The 19,389-nt window shown below is 47.1% G+C and overlaps 1 protein-coding gene across 4 annotated transcripts in view; it reads right to left on the minus strand.

Moving 5' to 3' along the window:
• PAN2 (poly(A) specific ribonuclease subunit PAN2) overlaps positions 1-19,389 on the minus strand; it is a 295,174-nt gene that overhangs the window by 211,339 nt on the left and 64,446 nt on the right. For all 4 annotated transcript variants that reach the window (XM_063952590.1, XM_063952592.1, XM_063952589.1 and 1 more), the window contains 4 exons: positions 12,969-13,065; positions 11,951-12,061; positions 11,164-11,283; positions 3,796-3,924 (listed from right to left, as the gene is read on the minus strand). In XM_063952590.1, coding sequence (XP_063808660.1) covers positions 3,796-3,924; positions 11,164-11,283; positions 11,951-12,061; positions 12,969-13,065 — 457 coding nt within the window. The remainder of the gene's footprint in view (positions 1-3,795; positions 3,925-11,163; positions 11,284-11,950; positions 12,062-12,968; positions 13,066-19,389) is intronic.

Genomic DNA, 19,389 nt, shown 5'->3' on the forward strand with positions numbered 1-19,389 from the left:
ATTGAGAGACTCTGAAGGTCTCTGCGACATAGGGACAGACATGGGTAGATTTCCTGTCTGTTCTCTAATCTTTTGTGCAATAATTCACCTTAGCACTTAATTACACATATCCAAACAGGTGTCGGCGTTGTCGACGGAGACACCCTCACACACACATATTTGCTCTATCTCCTCCTTAGGGGAGCCTTTTACCTCCGACATGTCGACACACACGTACCGACACACCACACACTCAGGGAATGCTCATCTGAAGACAATTCCTCCATAAGGCCCTTTGGAGAGACAGAGAGAGAGTATGCCAGCACACACCCCAGCGCTATAAACCCAGGAATAACACAGTAACTTAATGTTAACCCAGTAGCTGCTGTTTATATTGATTTTTGCGCCTAATTATGTGCCCCCCCTCTCTTTTTACCCTCTTCTATCGTGTAACTACAGGGGAGAAACTGGGGAGCTTCCTCTCAGCGGTGCTGTGGAGAAAAAACATGGCGCTGGTGAGTGCTGAGGAAGAAGCCCCGCCCCCTCGATGGCGGGCTTCTGCCCGCTTTCATGTACAATTTTGGCGGGGGCTTTATATATATATATATATATATATATATATATATATATATATATATATATATATATATATACACACACACACATACATACATACATACATACATACATACACACACACACACACACACACACACACACACACACACAGTGCCCAACTATATATATGCCCACTTTTGTCTAATTGCTGCCCAGGGCGCCCCCCCCTGCGCCTTGCAGTGACCGGAGTATGTGGGTTTAGTGTGGGAGCAATGGCGCACAGCTGCAGTGCTGTGCGCTACCTCATATGAAGACTGGAGTCTTCTGCCGCCGATTTCGAAGTCTTCTTGCTTCTGTCACCGGCTTCTGTCTTCCGGCTCTGCGAGGGGGACGGCGGCGCGGCTCCGGGATCGGACGACCAAGGGTGCGATCCTGTGTACGATCCCTCTGGAGCTAATGGTGTCCAGTAGCCTAAGAAGCAGGACCTATCTTCAGTGAGTAGGGCTGCTTCTCTCCTCAGTCCCACGTAGCAGAGAGTCTGTTGCCAGCAGATCTCTCTGAAAATAAAAAAAACCTAACAAAATACTTTCTTTTTAGCAAGCTCAGGAGAGCTCACTAAGTAGCACCCAGCTCGTCCGGGCACAGATTCAAACTGAGGTCTGGAGGAGGGACATAGAGGGCGGAGCCAGAGCACACCAGTATCCAAATTCTTTCTTAAAGTGCCCTGTCTCCTGCGGAGCCCGTCTATTCCCCATGGTCCTTACGGAGTCCCCAGCATCCACTAGGACGTTAGAGAAAAACAGACGCTTGACACTAGGTTACTGAAAGTTGGTGTTCCAATCATGCTTCTACGGAACTTGACTCCACCAAAGTAATGCAACGGTGCCCGACTTATAGCGACTACTACGCAGCGGAACCTAGTTGAGGCAGAGATTCTAAAGGGTTGTGGCACAGGTGAGTGTTTATACCACATATAGCCCTTCTCCACAACAATTTTCCTTTTCAATTCAAGCACATCACTTGTACGATCAACAAGTCACAGGGGCAAACGCTCAGGGCTGCAGGCGTAGATCTCAGGACCAGCTGTGTCTCCCATGGGCAGCTTTACGTGGCTTGCTCACAAGTTAGTAGACCCAAGCATCTTTTTGTGTTAATCCCTGGAGGTCTACACAGAGAGCAGCCCAGACACTGAACTAAGTAAGCACACCAACGGAGCAGATACCAAACCATGGGGCAGATGTATTAACCTGGAGAAGTCATAAGGAAGTGATAAACCAGTGATATGTGCAAGGTGATAAAGGCAGCAGCCAATCAAATCCTAACTGTTAATTTACATATTGGAGCTCATTGGCTGGTGCCTTTATCACCTTGCACATATCACTGGTTTATCACTTCCTTATGCCTTCTCCAGGTTAATACATCTGCCCCCATGAGAGAAGAGAAATCCTAGAAAACCAAGCACTGTAAGCATATACATAACATGTTAGCAGATGAACTGGGTATCAGGTAGGGTCATTTACTTATTAGGATATTGGACAGTGTTCAACAGAATCTGAACCTAGGACCTTGTACACTGAGCCCATGTGTCTGCAGGCTGAGCACAGAAGCAGTGCATTACGGTCAAGGAGAAAAAGGGAGAAGATGCACTCAGTTGTCTATACCTTGAGTTATGAGATACCGGACATATGCAGGAGTCCATAACCGTGTACACAGAGTTGCCTGAAGCTCAGTATACACATTACTACAATAGTTAATTGCACCTGTTCATGTCTATGCCCTTTGTATAGGGATAAGAAAACAAGCAGTCTGTCTAAATATGTACAAATGGGTTCACAGTCAATCCCATGAACGGGTCGTGCGAGCAGCCGCATTGTGACTGTCACTAGCTGCGCCTGACCCGTTTGCGGGTGCGCGCGCAGTACACCGCATGGCAGCAGGCACGCTAGACGCGACATGAGAAAAAGTTGCAGGAGCTGGCATCAGAGCCCTTCTTACACATATTCAAACTCCGTCACACACATATACAAATGTAGCACATAAAATTGAACAGTGTAAGCTAGCAATGCAGTTTTGTCACTGTGATTTCTTTTATTTATGCAAACAAGATAAACATTTTGAGCCATCTGGGACTATGCACACCAAGAGGGGCGCAACTTGAGCAACAGTGTATGATATACTGTATATCTATAAATGATCTGCACGATGGAGTACCCCCTACAGAATGGTAGGACCAACTCCGCCAAAGCGCCTGCCGGAAGATCACTCAAAAGCCACGCTACGCAGACTACCTACACTGGCCAACTCCCAGACATGAAAATGTAGGAGAAGAATCAGTGACAAGACCCACTCTAATAAGGAAGCATGACTATCACCTGAGCCCTGCCAGCCTTAATGCTCAAAAGGCACCTTCAGACGGGATACGTTCAATTTGCCGGCTGTCGGGATCCAGGCACGTGGTGCTCCCCAGTATCCACGTCAGTTATTCGCAATGGCCATTTGCCAAGTCACAATACACCTTCACGACAGTAGCACACGAACAGTTCACAAACTGCGCTGTTTCAGAAATACTACCACCCTTAGCCCAAAAGCAAATAATCATCCCTTCTTGCAACTCTGATAAAATTGCCCCGTTTACCCATGATAGCAACTAGTGATTTGTGTGCGGATGGGCCTTTCGCAACCCCTTACATAATCACCAAGCCAGCGAACGACATGTGACATACTTCAGTGGCCACACTCTGCCGATATCAAATGTAGGAGTGATCATAATAATGAGACTTGACCATGTACACACACACACACACACACACACACACACACACACACACACACACTGTGCGCCTAAGTACTATTAACTGTAGACAGAATTATAGATAAATACTTTGGGTTGGCCACCAACACCAAACTAGAAGACCCCAGTCTTCACCCAGTCTCTAGCCTTTCAGTGTGCAACTTCAGAAAATGATGCCTAGGAGCGGTAATATACAGTTCTCCAGCATCTTATAAAGAAACTCGGGGGGACATTTACAAAGCAGTGATAAGAGCGGAGAAGTGAGCCAGTGGAGAAGTTGCCCCATCAACCAATCAGCAGCGCTGTATAATTCTATAGTATGCAAATTATAGTTACTTCAGTGCTGAATGGTTGCCATGGGCAACTTCTCCACTGGCTCACTTCTCTCCTCTTATCACTGCTTAGTAAATGTCCCCCTCAGTCTGACAAATTATGGGTTTTGTTTACCTATAAATATTCTTACTTACTTGGCAAGGGTCTCCACGTGACAAATCCAGCATGTGAAACAAGAAACCCAGTTCACAGCTCAAGCAGAACTCTTTCTGGCAGAAGTGATTTTGGACAAGACATCGGACTGGTTCAAGTAAATAAATCACCTAGAAAACACAAAAGGAGGAGGAGATTACACTCAACAAGACTACATTTAAAAAAAAATGTTTAATGCAACCATTGCTCTCTGACCTTCACAATTCAATATTACAATCCTTCTCAATACGAATCCAGACTGTGTACTCCTGTCTATGGGGGTAATTCAGAGTTGGTGGCAGTTTTCGCTAAAACAGGAAAAAATAAGAATTTACTTACCGATAATTCTATTTCTCGGAGTCCGTAGTGGATGCTGGGGTTCCTGAAAGGACCATGGGGAATAGCGGCTCCGCAGGAGACAGGGCACAAAAAAGTAAAGCTTTACTAGGTCAGGTGGTGTGCACTGGCTCCTCCCCCTATGACCCTCCTCCAGACTCCAGTTAGGTACTGTGCCCGGACGAGCATACACAATAAGGGAGGCATTTTGAATCCCGGGTAAGACTCATACCAGCCACACCAATCACACCGTACAACTTGTGATCTAAACCCAGTTAACAGTATGACAACAGAAAGGGCCTCTTAAGATGGCTCCTTAACAATAACCCGAATTAGTTAACAATAACTATGTACAAGTATTGCAGATAATCCGCACTTGGGATGGGCGCCCAGCATCCACTACGGACTCCGAGAAATAGAATTATCGGTAAGTAAATTCTTATTTTCTCTATCGTCCTAAGTGGATGCTGGGGTTCCTGAAAGGACCATGGGGATTATACCAAAGCTCCCAAACGGGCGGGAGAGTGCGGATGACTCTGCAGCACCGAATGAGAGAACTCCAGGTCCTCCTTTGCCAGGGTATCAAATTTGTAAAATTTTACAAACGTGTTCTCCCCCGACCACGTAGCTGCTCGGCAGAGTTGTAATGCCGAGACCCCTCGGGCAGCCGCCCAAGATGAGCCCACCTTCCTTGTGGAGTGGGCTTTTACAGTTTTAGGCTGTGGCAGGCCTGCCACAGAATGTGCAAGTTGAATTGTGTTACAAATCCAACGAGCAATCGACTGCTTAGAAGCAGGTGCGCCCAACTTGTTGGGTGCATACAATATAAACAGCGAGTCAGATTTTCTGACTCCAGCCGTCCTTGCAATGTATATTTTTAAGGCTCTGACAACGTCCAACAACTTGGAGTCCTCCAAGTCGCTAGTGGCCGCAGGCACCACAATAGGTTGGTTCAGATGAAATGCTGATACCACTTTAGGGAGAAAATGCGGACGAGTCCGCAGTTCTGCCCTATCCGAATGGAAGATTAGATAAGGACTTTTATAAGATAAAGCCGCCAATTCAGATACTCTCCTGGCAGAGGCCAGGGCTAGTAACATAGTCACTTTCAATGTGAGATATTTCAAATCCACCTTTTTCAATGGTTCAAACCAATGGGATTTGAGGAAATCTAAAACTACATTTAGATCCCACGGTGCCACCGGAGGCACCACAGGAGGCTGTATATGCAGTACTCCCTTGACAAAAGTCTGGACCTCAGGGACAGAGGCCAATTCTTTTTGGAAGAATATTGACAGGGCCGAAATTTGAACCTTAATGGATCCCAATTTGAGACCCATAGATAATCCTGATTGCAGGAAATGTAGGAAACGACCCAGTTGGAATTCCTCCGTCGGAACCCTCCGATCCTCGCACCACGCTACATATTTTCGCCAAATGCGGTGATAATGTTTCACGGTGACTTCCTTCCGTGCCTTAATCAAGGTAGGAATGACTTCTTCTGGAATGCCTTTCCCTTTTAGGATCTGGCGTTCAACCGCCATGCCGTCAAACGCAGCCGCGGTAAGTCTTGAAAAAGACAGGGACCCTGCTGTAGCAGGTCCCTTCTCAGAGGTAGAGGCCACGGTTCGTCCGTGAGCATCTCTTGAAGTTCCGGATACCAAGTCCTTCTCGGCCAATCCGGAACCACTAGTATTGTTCTTACTCTTCTTTGCCGTATGATCTTCAATACCTTTGGTATGAGCGGCAGAGGAGGAAACACATACACTGACTGGTACACCCAAGGAGTTACCAGTGCGTCCACAGCTATTGCCTGTGGATCTCTTGACCTGGCGCAATATTTGTCCAGTTTCTTGTTGAGGCGAAACGCCATCATGTCTACAATTGGTCTTTCCCAACGGTCTATTAACATGTTGAAGACTTCTGGATGTAGACCCCACTCTCCCGGATGAAGATCGTGTCTGCTGAGGAAGTCTGCTTCCCAGTTGTCCACGCCCGGGATGAACACTGCTGACAGTGCTATCACGTGATTCTCCGCCCAGCGAAGAATCTTGGCAGCTTCTGCCATTGCACTCCTGCTTCTTGTGCCGCCCTGCCTGTTTACATGGGCGACCGCCGTGATGTTGTCCGACTGAATCAACACCGGCTTTCCTTGCAGGAGAAGTTCCGCCTGGCTTAGAGCATTGTAGATTGCTCTTAGTTCCAGAATGTTTATGTGAAGAGACTTTTCCAGACTCGTCCATACTCCCTGGAAGTTTCTTCCTTGTGTGACTGCTCCCCAGCCTCTCAGGCTGGCGTCCGTGGTCACCAGGATCCAATCCTGAATGCCGAATCTGCGGCCTTCTAATAGGTGAGCCTTCTGCAACCACCACAGAAGTGACACCCTTGTCTTTGGTGACAGGGTTATTCGCAGGTGCATCTGCAGATGCGACCCTGACCATTTGTCCAACAGATCCCTTTGGAATATTCTTGCATGGAATCTGCCGAATGGAATTGCTTCGTAAGAAGCCACCATTTTTCCCAGGACTCTTGTGCATTGATGTACTGACACTTTTCCTGGTTTTAGGAGGTTCCTGACCAGATCGGATAACTCCTTGGCTTTTTCCTCTGGAAGGAAAACCTTTTTCTGAACCGTGTCCAGAATCATTCCTAGGAACAGCAGACGAGTTGTCGGGATTAAATGGGATTTTGGAATATTCAGAATCCACCCGTGTTGTCTTAGCACCTCTTGAGATAGTGCTAAAGCTGTCTCCAGCTGTTCTCTGGACCTTGCCCTTATTAGGAGATCGTCCAAGTATGGGATAACTAATACGCCTTTTCTTCGAAGAAGAATCATCATCTCGGCCATTACCTTGGTAAAGACCCGAGGCGCCGTGGACAATCCGAACGGCAGCGTCTGAAACTGATAGTGACAGTTTTGAACAATGAACCTGAGGTACCCCTGGTGTGCGGGGTAAATCGGAACGTGTAGATACGCATCCTTGATGTCCAAGGATACCATAAAGTCCCCTTCTTCCAGGTTCGCTATCACTGCTCTGAGTGACTCCATCTTGAACTTGAACTTTTTTATGTAGAGGTTCAAGGACTTCAGATTTAGAATAGGCCTTACCGAGCCATCCGGCTTCGGTACCACAAATAGAGTGGAATAATACCCCTTTCCTTGTTGTAATAGGGGTACTTTGACTATCACCTGCTGAGCGTACAGCTTGTGAATGGCTTCCAACACCCTCTCCCTTTCGGAAGAGACGGTTGGTAAGGCAGACTTCAGGAAACGATGAGGAGGATCCGTCTCTAATTCCAACCTGTACCCCTGAGATATTATCTGCAGGATCCAGGGGTCTACCTGCGAGTGAGCCCACTGCGCGCTGTAATTTTTGAGACGGCCCCCCACTGTCCCCGAGTCCGCTTGAGAGGCCCCAGCGTCATGCTGAGGTTTTTGCAGGAGCCGGGGAGGGCTTCTGTTCCTGGGAAGGAGCTGCCTGTTGGTGTCTCTTCCCTCTTCCTCTGCCTCGTGGCAGATACGACAAGCCCTTTGCTCTCTTATTTTTGTAGGAGCGAAAAGGCTGCGGTTGAAAGGTCGGTGCCTTTCTCTGTTGGGGAGTGACTTGAGGTAAAAAAGTGGATTTCCCGGCAGTAGCCGTGGCCACCAAGTCTGATAGACCAACTCCAAATAACTCCTCCCCTTTATACGGCAAAACCTCCATGTGACGTTTTGAATCCGCATCGCCTGTCCACTGTCGTGTCCATAAGGCTCTTCTGGCTGAAATGGACATAGCACTCATCCGAGATGCCAGTGTGCAAATATCCCTCTGTGCATCACGCATATAGATAAATGCATCCTTTATTTGTTCTAACGACAGTAAAACATTGTCCCTATCTAGGGTATCAATATTTTCAATCAGGGATTCTGACCAAACTACTCCAGCACTGCACATCCAGGCAGTTGCTATAGCTGGTCGTAGTATAACACCTGCATGTGTGTATATATTCTTTTGAATAACTTCCATCTTTCTATCTGATGGATCCTTAAGTGCGGCCGTCTCAGGAGAGGGTAACGCCACTTGTTTGGATAAGCGTGTGAGCGCCTTGTCCACCTTAGGGGGTGTTTCCCAGCGCGCCCTAACCTCTGGCGGGAAAGGGTATAATGCCAATAACTTTTTTGAAATTATCAACTTTTTATCAGGAGCAACCCACGCTTCATCACACACGTCATTTAATTCTTCTGATTCAGGAAAAACTGTTTGTAGTTTTTTCACACCATACATAATACCCTGTTTTACGGTATCTGTAGTATCAGCTAAATGTAACGTCTCCTTCATTGCCAAAATCATATAACGTGTGGCCCTACTGGAAAATACGTTTGAATTTCTACCGTCGTCACTGGAATCAGTGCCCGTGTCTGGGTCTGTGTCGACCAACTGAGGCAAAGGGCGTTTTACAGCCCCTGACGGTGTTTGAGGCGCCTGGACAGGCATTAATTGATTGTCCGGCCGCCTCATGTCCTCAACTGACTGTTTAAGGGAAGATAAACCATCACGTAATTCCACAAATAAAGGCATCCATTCTGGTGTCGACCCCCTGGGGGGTGACATCTGCATATTTGGCAATTGCTCCGCCTCCACACCAATATCGTCCTCATACATGTCGACACCACGTACCGACACACACCGCAAACTCACAGGGAATGCTCTAATGAAGACAGGACCCACTAGCCCTTTTGGGGAGACAGAGGGAGAGTCTGCCAGCACACACCACAAAGCGCTATATATACAAGGGATATCCTTATATTAAGTGCTCCCTTATAGCTGCTTTAATATATATATATATAGCCATTAATGTGCCCCCCCTCTCTGTTTTACCCTGTTTCTGTAGTGCAGTGCAGGGGAGAGACCTGGGAGCCGTTCTGACCAGCGGAGCTGTGACAGAAAATGGCGCCGTGTGCTGAGGAGATAGGCCCCGCCCCTTTTTCGGCGGGTTCTTCTCCCGCTATTTTTCCAGTCAGGCAGGGGTTAAATATCTCCATATAGCCCCTATGGGCTATATGTGAGGTATTTTTAGCCTTGTATAAGGTTTATATTTGCCTCTCAGAGCGCCCCCCCCCAGCGCTCTGCACCCTCAGTGACTGCCCAGTGAAGTGTGCTGAGAGGAAAATGGCGCACAGCTGCAGTGCTGTGCGCTACCTTATGAAGACTGAGGAGTCTTCAGCCGCCGGTTTCCGGACCTCTTCACGCTTCAGCATCTGCAAGGGGGTCGGCGGCGCGGCTCCGGGACCGGACTCCACGGCTGGGCCTGTGTTCGATCCCTCTGGAGCTAATGGTGTCCAGTAGCCAAGCAGCAAATCCACTCTGCATGCAGGTGAGTTTACTACTTTCCCCCTAAGTCCCACGTTGCAGTGATCCTGTTGCCAGCAGGACTCACTGTAAAGAAAAAAACCTAAACTAAACTTTCTCTAAGCAGCTCTTTAGGAGAGCCACCTAGATTGCACCCTTCTCGTTCGGGCACAAAATCTAACTGGAGTCTGGAGGAGGGTCATAGGGGGAGGAGCCAGTGCACACCACCTGACCTAGTAAAGCTTTACTTTTTTGTGCCCTGTCTCCTGCGGAGCCGCTATTCCCCATGGTCCTTTCAGGAACCCCAGCATCCACTTAGGACGATAGAGAAACTGCTATTGATAAAATCACACGCTGGGGGTCGCCCAGCACAGGGCAAGGCAGTCCAGCGATGCAATCGCAATTCAATTGCATTGCAAAAAGCGGCAAATAGTATCGGCAGCCAGGCAGTGTATACAGATGAACCGCTATGTTTCCCATCACAGGACACGCAGGCAACGTCATCCGCCCACTCTAAAAACAGCCATGACACGCCTGCGTTTCCTGTACCACTCGCCCCCCCCCACAATGCCACGTCGCCGCCCCCGACCACCTACCAATCACCAAGCGATGACATTCATCCGGGAATCGATCGCATAGTGAAAGTCCGCACATGCAAGCGCGGTGGCGCAGATGACGATTTTTGATAAATAGCGTCCACCTCTGAATACCCCCCTATACCTCTTACTTTTCCACTTCAGCTTTGAGTGGACACGTCGGCGGCTTCACCTGCCACCCCCTCCTCCTTGAAGATAGATGCTTCAGCCTGGCTTGATCCTCAGTGACAGCAGCTCTGCACAGTTGTCAGCATCCAGGTCCGACGTGATTGTCTGTCAGCCTTCTGCACAGGTACCTGCTGGCTCTCCTTGCTGATAGTGTCAGCAACCCTGGAGAGTTGTCTCCTGACCCCAAACAACAACAGCAACCCCCTGAAATCCCCAGTGAAAGGTATAAAACTGGGCTCCAGCCATCTTTGAATCCCAGCACACACAGCCTCCCCTCCGGCCTAGTATGCCTTTTGTGATGAAAAACTCCCCATATGCACTGCCCCTGCAGAGCACAATCCCCATAAGAGTAGACTAAGCGGAGAGGTGGCTGCTGTTCAGGATTGGGTCTTCAAATAAAAAAAAAAAGTAAAGTAAAACTAAGTTCACACCTAACTAATTGATTCAGAGGGTCATTTAACTCGCATATAAAAAGTCAATTTTTTTCCATCCTCCATACAGAGTTTACCCATATACTTTAGTGTTGTATGTATGTAGGCTTATGGTCTTTCTTAAATGTTTATTGCAATTTTAAAAAGGTGGTAATGTGCATCCTGTATGAATCTTACACCCCACTTAGCTTTGATGGTTCTATGGCAGATTTATGGGCGAAAGTGAAACTCTGAAAGCCTCTGCAGCTAGGCGTCATTTAGATGTTAGCAAATAGAACACTGTTCTTTCTCACAGTAAGTCATTCATGTCAAACTGAAGCCCCCCCGACATCAGCAAAATGTTAGACTTATTATGCAAAATATCCAATGCATATTATTAACTTGTCAAGTCCCAGTGTCTCTGGATGCTAATCCAGCATAATTACACCACGTTTTAGTACAGCTGACTATACTCTTTGGCCAGTCAGCTAGCACCACCCACACAATGCCAGACAGGACCCCCTGCTTACCTGGATCATGCAGTTGCAGTAGGCGTTGGGAATGTGAGGCTCTAGGCCAGCAAACAAGGTTTTATTGTAGTGCTTAAAGTCAAAATCTTCTAGACCAAGTTTAGAATATTTTATGGTGACCTGTAAAAATACAAAGATATTTTTATTTATGATTATTATTTTTTTTAAATAAACTTCAAATGTAAAATTCAGAGCTAGGACACAACACTTCTTTTCTGTTTGTGTTTGTTTGCACTACACAAAGTTATTGGTGCTTTTATCCACTCTATTTTCTTTGTAAATACTTTAAATACTACATTACATTACATTTTTATTATGTGCTGCCGGACAGCAGGGCCAAAATCACAAGTTTTCCCTGGCACCTCTATGGGGTATGAGTGAAATCTTGTGACGTTGGCAGAAGCAACGTGCTCTTCAGGAACGGTACATCGTATGAAGAGGAACAGAATTCCCTGCAATGAACACATCTCATCTTGTAAAAGAGGAGCATATTGGAGGAACTAAATATAGTATGTTAGTGCACGATCATTGGGTATTTACATCTTTGCCAAATTATTCCGTTTGACACAATCCAACACAGGCAATCACCTCTGCTACTGTACATTCAGTATTTGTTGCAAACACCTTAGGCTAAGTATGGTTGTAATCCTATGAATGAGCCCTCAGAGTCCCATCCCTGCCTACTACCTTTCCAGCAAATATATTTTATTTCTGTGGGAGAATCAATGATTCTACATGACAAAACAGCAAGACAAGGACATGTATAAAATAGAGGGATACATTGCACCTTCCGATACTTTTTGGCCACCATATAGAGATGGGGCTCTTCTTCTCTTCCTATAGGAGATTCAGGAACTTGGTTAAAATTGTCAAAATCATTTTCCAGTTGATATGGCACCTAGAAGGAAGAGGCAAGAAACCAGGTTTAAAATACACTACCAAACACATACACACACGTACTAGAAGTTAAATTATTCCCTCAATTTTAGGAAAACGCAGTGTAGCATGAAGTACAGGATTTAAAAAAAAAAAAAAAAATACATAAAAAATAAATATGGATGTTACAGAATGTAGTTATGATGCAACACTATTGGAAACAGGACTCCATGGGGGAAATTCAAATGTATGAAAAGTCGGTTGGGTGTCTGTTTTTCCCTGTCTATTAGATAGGAAAAAACAGACACTCAACTGACTTTTCAAACAATTGAATTCCACGGTTCCGGTATAAAAGATAGATAGTGTCTAGTTAGACAGTCAATAGATAGACACCATATGTTAGACAGACATTAGGTCGACCTTTCGACCATGTCAACCTTTTAACCTGTCGACCTATTGTACTGTCTGCCTTTTTCATGTCAACCTTTTGACCCTGTCGACCTTTTGACCCTGTCGACCTAATGTCTGCCTAACATATGGTGTCTATCTATTGACTGTCTAACTAGACACTGTCTATCTATCAACCGGATACCGAATTCCACCCCATGAGTCAATCCTATTAGCTGCATGTTCCCTCGTGGTGTGAGTAGTGTGGATATATACTATATGCCACACTTACTGTACTTCCAGACACGCAGATTTTTATGTACAGCCCCACAAGGCTGTATACAAAAATATACAAGTGTGGGGCGAGATCAGGCCACATTGCCTGTATTTTTGCACCATTGCAACTCCCCTCCCTCAGTCCTAATAGGACTGACTTCCCATGTTACACTACAGTTGCAAATCAGAAGAATAACCATTAACAGTGCATTTTTCCTTCTGTGTACACAAGATCTGGCATGAAAATTTAGGGTATGAAGGCAGACCTGATTCCGGATTTTTGTTCTAGGATTGGGAGAGTAGCCAATGAATCCAACCTGCTTCATTGTTCGTAATATCTCTGGATCTACTGGAGGAGCCCGACTGAAACAAAAGAGACTGCCGATTAAATGCTGACAAGGCAGAGAAGATTATGGATTATCGTAGTGGCTCACTATATAATAGCAGCAGGGCATCCAGCTGTATTGGACTTCACATTTAGAACATGCGATGTGCCATTCTGTGCAATGAAAGAAGTGTGCAGTTAGTGAAACACTCACTGTGAGAAACTGAATGGAGTTATAAAACACACATACACACAAAAAAAAAAAAAAAAGGATATGGTTTTAATTGCCTTTCGGTAAATCCTTTTCACGTAGTCCGTAGGGGATACTGGGGTCCATTTAGTACCATGGGGTATAGACGGGTCCACTAGGAGCCATGGGCACTTTAAGAATTTGATGTTGTGGGCTGGCACCCTCCTCTATGCCCTTCCTACCAAACTCAGGTCTAGGAAACTGTGCCCGAGTAGACTGACATACTTTGAGAGAAGGATAGATAAGGACAGTGGTGAGATTCCGGACCAGCACACGCACGCACGCACACACACACACACCAAGAGGAAAGCCAAGCTAACCAAACTTTAAACAGGAACAGCAATGTCTGGGCCAACATTACTTAACCAAGTAACATTGCAGGAAGAATGGAGCACTGGGCGGGCGCCCAGTATCATCTACGGACTACGAGAAAAGAATTTACCGGTAGGTAATTAAAATCCTATTTTCTCTTACGTCCTACATGATACTGGGGTCCATTTAGTACCATGGGGATGTACCAAAGCTCCCAAACCGGGTGGGAGTGCGCCTAGGGTCCTGCAGAACGCATTGACCAAACTGAAGGTTCTCAGGGAGGCCAAAATATCGAACTTGTAGAACTTAGCAACGTTTGAACCTGACCAAGTAGTTGCTCGGCAGAGCTGTAAAGCCGAGACACCCCGGGCAGCTGCACAGGAAAAACCCACCGACCTAGTAGAGTGGGCCTGTACAGATTTTGGACATGGCAAACCTGCCATGGAATAAGCATGCTGGATAGTAAGCCTGATCCAGCGTGTAACAGACTGCTTTGAAGCAGAACACCCAATCTTACTGGGATCATAATGAAAAAACAGCGCGTCCTCAGCTGTTCTCTTCACATACAGCTTCAAAGCCCTCACAACATCCAAAAATTTTGAAGTAGCAGAAGTGTCGGTGACAACCGGAACCACAATAATTTGGTTGATGTGAAACGCAGACACCACTTTAGGAAGAAAATGCTGATGAGTTAAGCTCTGCCCTCATGGAAAATTGAATAGGGACTTTTATGAGACAAAGCCCTCAATTCCGACATACGTCTTGCTGAAACAAAGACCAACAGTGTGACGGTCTTCCACGTAAGATATTTTACATCTACCTCCTGTAAAGGTTCAAACCAGTCCGATAGGAGAAACTGCAGCACCACGCTGAGATCCCAAGGTGCCGTGTGAGGCACAAAGGGAGGTTGGATAAGCAGAACACCTTTCAAGAACGTCTGGACCTCAGGGAGAGAAGCCAATTGTTTCTGAAAGAAAATGGACAAGTCCGAAATGGACAAGTCCGAAATGCAGTCAGTTATGGATGTGGGCTCAGACGTAGGCCCACATCCATACCTGACTGCAGAAAAAGCCGGAAATGTCCAAGATGAAATTACAACGCAGAATAATTTCTGCTCTCACACAAAGAGACGTATTTCTTCAAAATACGATGGTAATGCTTAGGACGTTACCCCCGTCCCGGCTTGGATCATAGTCGGTATTGAGCTTTTCAGTGAGCAGAGAGGCCATCATGTCGATCTGTGGATATCCCCATTGACTTCTTAAGCACCTGAACACCTCCGGGTGAAGGTCCCACTCCCCCAGCTGCAGGTCCTGCCTGCTGAGGAAGTCTGCTTCCCAGTTGTCTACACTCGGAATGAACACCGTTGACAACGCCACAGCATTTCTTTCTGCCCAGAGGAGAATTCCTGACACCTCCGACATTGCTGCTCTGCTCTTCGTTACGCCCCGTCGGTTAATGAACGTCACACTGTCCGACTGAACCTGAATTGCCCGATCTTGAAGATGTGAGGCCTGCAGAAGGGTGTTTTATATGGCCCTGAGTTCCAGAATGTTGATTGGAAGGACAACTTCCTGACTTGACCATCTTCCTTGAAACTGCATACCCTGAGTGACTGCTGCCCAACCTCTGAGGCTTGCGTCTGTGGTTAATAGAATCCACTTCTGGATTTTGAACCTTCGACGAGATGAGAAGTCTGTGGCCACCACAGAAGGTAGATCCTGGCTTTTGGCGACAGACGGATCCTCTGGTGCATGTTAAGATGCGTTCCGGACCATTTGTCCAATAGATTTAGCTGGAAGGGTCTTGCATGAAAACTTTCGTAAGAGGCCACCATGTTCCCCAGAAGGCGAATGCCTAGATGCACCGTCACTCGGGTTGGCTTCAGGACGTCCCGAACCATCGACTGGATCACCAATGCCTTTTCCAAAGGAAGGAACACTTTCTGCGACTCAAGTGTCCAGTATCATTCCCAGTAATGGAAGCCTCCGTGTTGGCTCTAGGTGAGATTTCGGAAGGTTCAGAATCTACCCGTGATCCTGGGGGAGTTTGGTTGAAAGACCAATGCTGTCCAGCAACCTCTCCCTGAACGGTGCTTTTGTCAGGAGATCGTCCAGGTACGGAATTATGTTCACTCCCAGTTCGCGGAGTAGAAACATTATCTCTGCCATCACCTTGGTGAACGCCCTCGGTGCCATGGAGAGACCAAAGAGCAGGGCCTGGAACTGGTAGCGACAGTCCTGCAGTGCAAACCGTAGATAGGCCTGATGAGGCGGCCAGATCAGAATGTGAAGGTATGCATCCTTGATATCCAGAGACACTAGGAATTCCCCCTCTTTCAGACCTGAAGATTACCGCTCTCAGAAACTCCATCTGCAATTTGAACACTCGTAAGTACGGGTTCAAAGATTTGAGGTTCAGAATCGGTCTTACCGTACCGTCTGGTTTCGGTACTACGAATAAGTTGGAATAGTACTTCTTATTGAGCAGATGAGGTGGAACTGGAACAATGACCAAAGTCTGTACCAGTTTTTGGATGGCATACTGTAAAGTTATACTTGCCTTCTGTGAAAATGACAAGCCTGATTTGAAGAATCTGTGAGGTGGGAGTCCAAGAGGACTGTAACTTAGAAGCTGAATAAGTCTTCTTGGTTAGGGGGGCTGCGGAAGGAAGATATGTAGACTTACCCGCAGTAGCTGTGGAGATCCATTTGTCTAATTAATTTCCAAACAAGGCCTCTTCTGTGAATGGTAGACCTTCCACGCCTTTCCTGGAGTCTGCGTCAGCAGTCCACTGGCGTAGCCACAAGTCCCTGCATGCCGACACTGCCATAGCGGTGGTGCGTGCGTTAAGCATGCCTCTCTCTTTTATGGCTTCCACCATAAAGTTTGCAGAGTCCTGTATATGCTGCAGGAGTAAAACATCCCCTCTAGACAAGGAATCTAACCCCTCAATTAGGTTACCTGACCATTTTGCAATGGCTTTTGTGATCCACGCACATGCAATAGTGGGTCTTTGGGCCACCCCAGCAGCTGTGTACAATGATTTGAGTGTAGTCTCAATTTTACGATCAGACGTGTCTTTAAGGGATGCTGCACCGGGAACAGGCAATACAATATTTCGTGACAGCCTAGAGACTGATGTATCTACTATCGGTGGATTTTCCCATTTTTTCCTATCCTCCAGAGGAAAGGTAAAGGAGGAGAGCAACCTTTTTGGGATCTGCAATTTCTTATCAGGATTAACCCACAGTTCTTCAAACAGGGTATTCAATTCCTTTGACACAGGAAAAGTGACTAAGGACTCCTTTACATTACAAAAAAAAAAAAAAAAAAGACTCCTCACACTCCTCTGACACCTTATCAGGAATATGCAGAACATCTGATAGCTTCTATAAGAGCCTCTATTCCCTGTGACAAAGATGCATCACCCCCCCCTCCCCCCTTAAAGTCTACCTCACCCTCCTCCAAGTCTGACCCTTCAGCGTCAGAGTCAGACCGCAGGATATGGGCCAGAGATCGCTTTTGCGGACAAATGGGAGGGGATTGAGATGCTGTTTTGGGGACAGAGTCTCTGCTCATAAATGCATCCACAGTTTGTTTTAAGTACTGCGTCTTTCTCATTGCGTGACGATTTTGTAGAAAAAGTGGAGATCATTCCTTTCAGAGAATTAACACACTCCGGTTCAGCCCCGCTATTCTGTGAACCCTGAGTACCCAGTAGTGAGCCCCTTGGTGAAGAGGAACACTTCGCTGTACAAGAAACACACTCTTTGCCTGACATAATGTAAATGTGACAGCACACACACACAAACACACAGGAAAAGGTTAAGCACACTTAACCCACAAAGAGGCCTCCAGGGAGACACAGAGTTGTTTGGAGCCAGCCCCCACCGCGCCCTTACCGCTAATGCCAAGCTTAGCAGGGTCGTACACTAAGTATCCTGATAGGGGACCTAGTACACTAGTAATCGCTCCCCCCTGCTATGACCCCCAGTACTGCTGAGGTAATTTGGAGTCACACTGGAGGAGCTGTGCGTCTCTGTCAGTCAGCGTCTGTGTCCACTGCAGAGGGAAAATGGCGCTGGTGAGTTGCTGGATCCTCTCATAGTGGAACCCCACACCTTCAATGGCGCACGGTCTTCCCGCTTTTTTTATACTGGCTGAAGAATTAGGTGCTTAAAATTGACAGAAACAATTTTAAGGCTGTGTTGCCCGTATGGGTACTGTGTACAGAGGGGGTGATTCCGAGTTGTTCGCTCGCTAGCTGCTTTTAGCAGCATTGCACACGCTAAGCCGCCGCCCTCTGGGAGTGTATCTTAGCAGAATTGCGAACGAAAGATTCGCTAATTTTGTCGTAACGATTAACCCCGCAGTTTCTGAGTAGCTCCAGACCAGCTCAGTCCTTTTCGTTCCTGGTTTGACGTCACACACACGCCCAGCGTTCGCCCAGCCACTCCCCAGTTTCTCCAGCCACTCCCGCGTTTTTCCCTGAAACGCCTGCGTTTTTCCACACACACCCAGAAAACGGCCAGTTTCCGCCCAGAAACACCCACTTCCTGTCAATCACACTACGATCAGCAGAACGATGAAAAAACTTCGTTAAGCCGTGAGTAAAATACCAAACTTTTGTGCTAATTTACTTGGCACAGGCGCGCTGCGTACATTGCGCATGCGCAGTTTGCGACTAATCGCTCCGTAGCGAAAAAAAATAACGAGCGAACAACTCGGAATGACCCCCAGTGTACGGAGACGCAGATGTGTACTGTGTCTGGAGACGTATTCCGCCCCGTTTAAAAGCTGTGCATCTCCGTACCCTCGTGCCGCCATAATGGACGGCACCCCGCTAACCGGGACGCCGGCCTAGTACTCACCACTCTTCTTTCTTCTGGCTCTGTTAGGGGTGGCGGCATGCTGCGGGAATGTACGCTCGCTGTGGTGGGGCTTGCGAATAAGTTCCCTCAGGGGGTGTAGTATGGTATGCCGGCGGCCGGGCTCCCGGTGACCAGCATACCGGCGCCGGAAGCCCAACCGCCGGCATACCGACAGCGTGGCGAGCGCAAAGGAGCCCCTTGCGGGCTCGCCGCGCTACGCTATTTATTCTCCCTCCAGGGGGGTCGTGGACCCCCACGAGGGAGAATATCTGTCGGTATGCCAAGGTGTCGGGATCCCGGCACCGGTATACTGTGCGCCGGGATCCCGACATTCGGCATACTGAAGACCACCCCCCTCAGGAGCTCAATGTCCTGTCAGCAGGGAACGGGACCATTAACCCCTCCCCTAAGTCCCACGAAGCAGTCAGGCTGGTGCCAACCAGCCCTGCCTGAAAATAACAAACACAGAAAATAAATGCAGATAACTCTTCAGGAGCTTCCTTCAGTGTGACTGGCTCCTCCGGGCACATTTTCTAAACCGAGTCAGGTAGGAGGGGTATAGAGGGAGGAGCCAGCCCACACTATCAAATTCTTAAAGTGCCCATGGCTCCTAGTGGACCCATCTATACCCCATGGTAGTAAATGGACCCCAGTATCCTCTAGGACGTAAGAGAAACTGCAAATATGTTGTTCTCTGTGGAAGTGAAAACTTTAAAAATACAATTAAATACAATATAAAATAGTATATTAACAATGGCAAATAAGTTGATTGTAGGACAGTTTCCAACAAGCTATATGTGCTGTAACTTGAGAAACATTACTAATTCGTGTTTATTGTGCTTGATGTAAAAGAACTAGAGCGAGACCCTATGAGTTATTGCACCAAGTTAGTCACTTTCCATGCGTATTTGTGGAACAAAGGTTAT

The sequence above is a fragment of the Pseudophryne corroboree genome, chromosome 2 (assembly GCF_028390025.1).
Source record: "Pseudophryne corroboree isolate aPseCor3 chromosome 2, aPseCor3.hap2, whole genome shotgun sequence".
NCBI lineage: Eukaryota > Metazoa > Chordata > Amphibia > Anura > Myobatrachidae > Pseudophryne > Pseudophryne corroboree.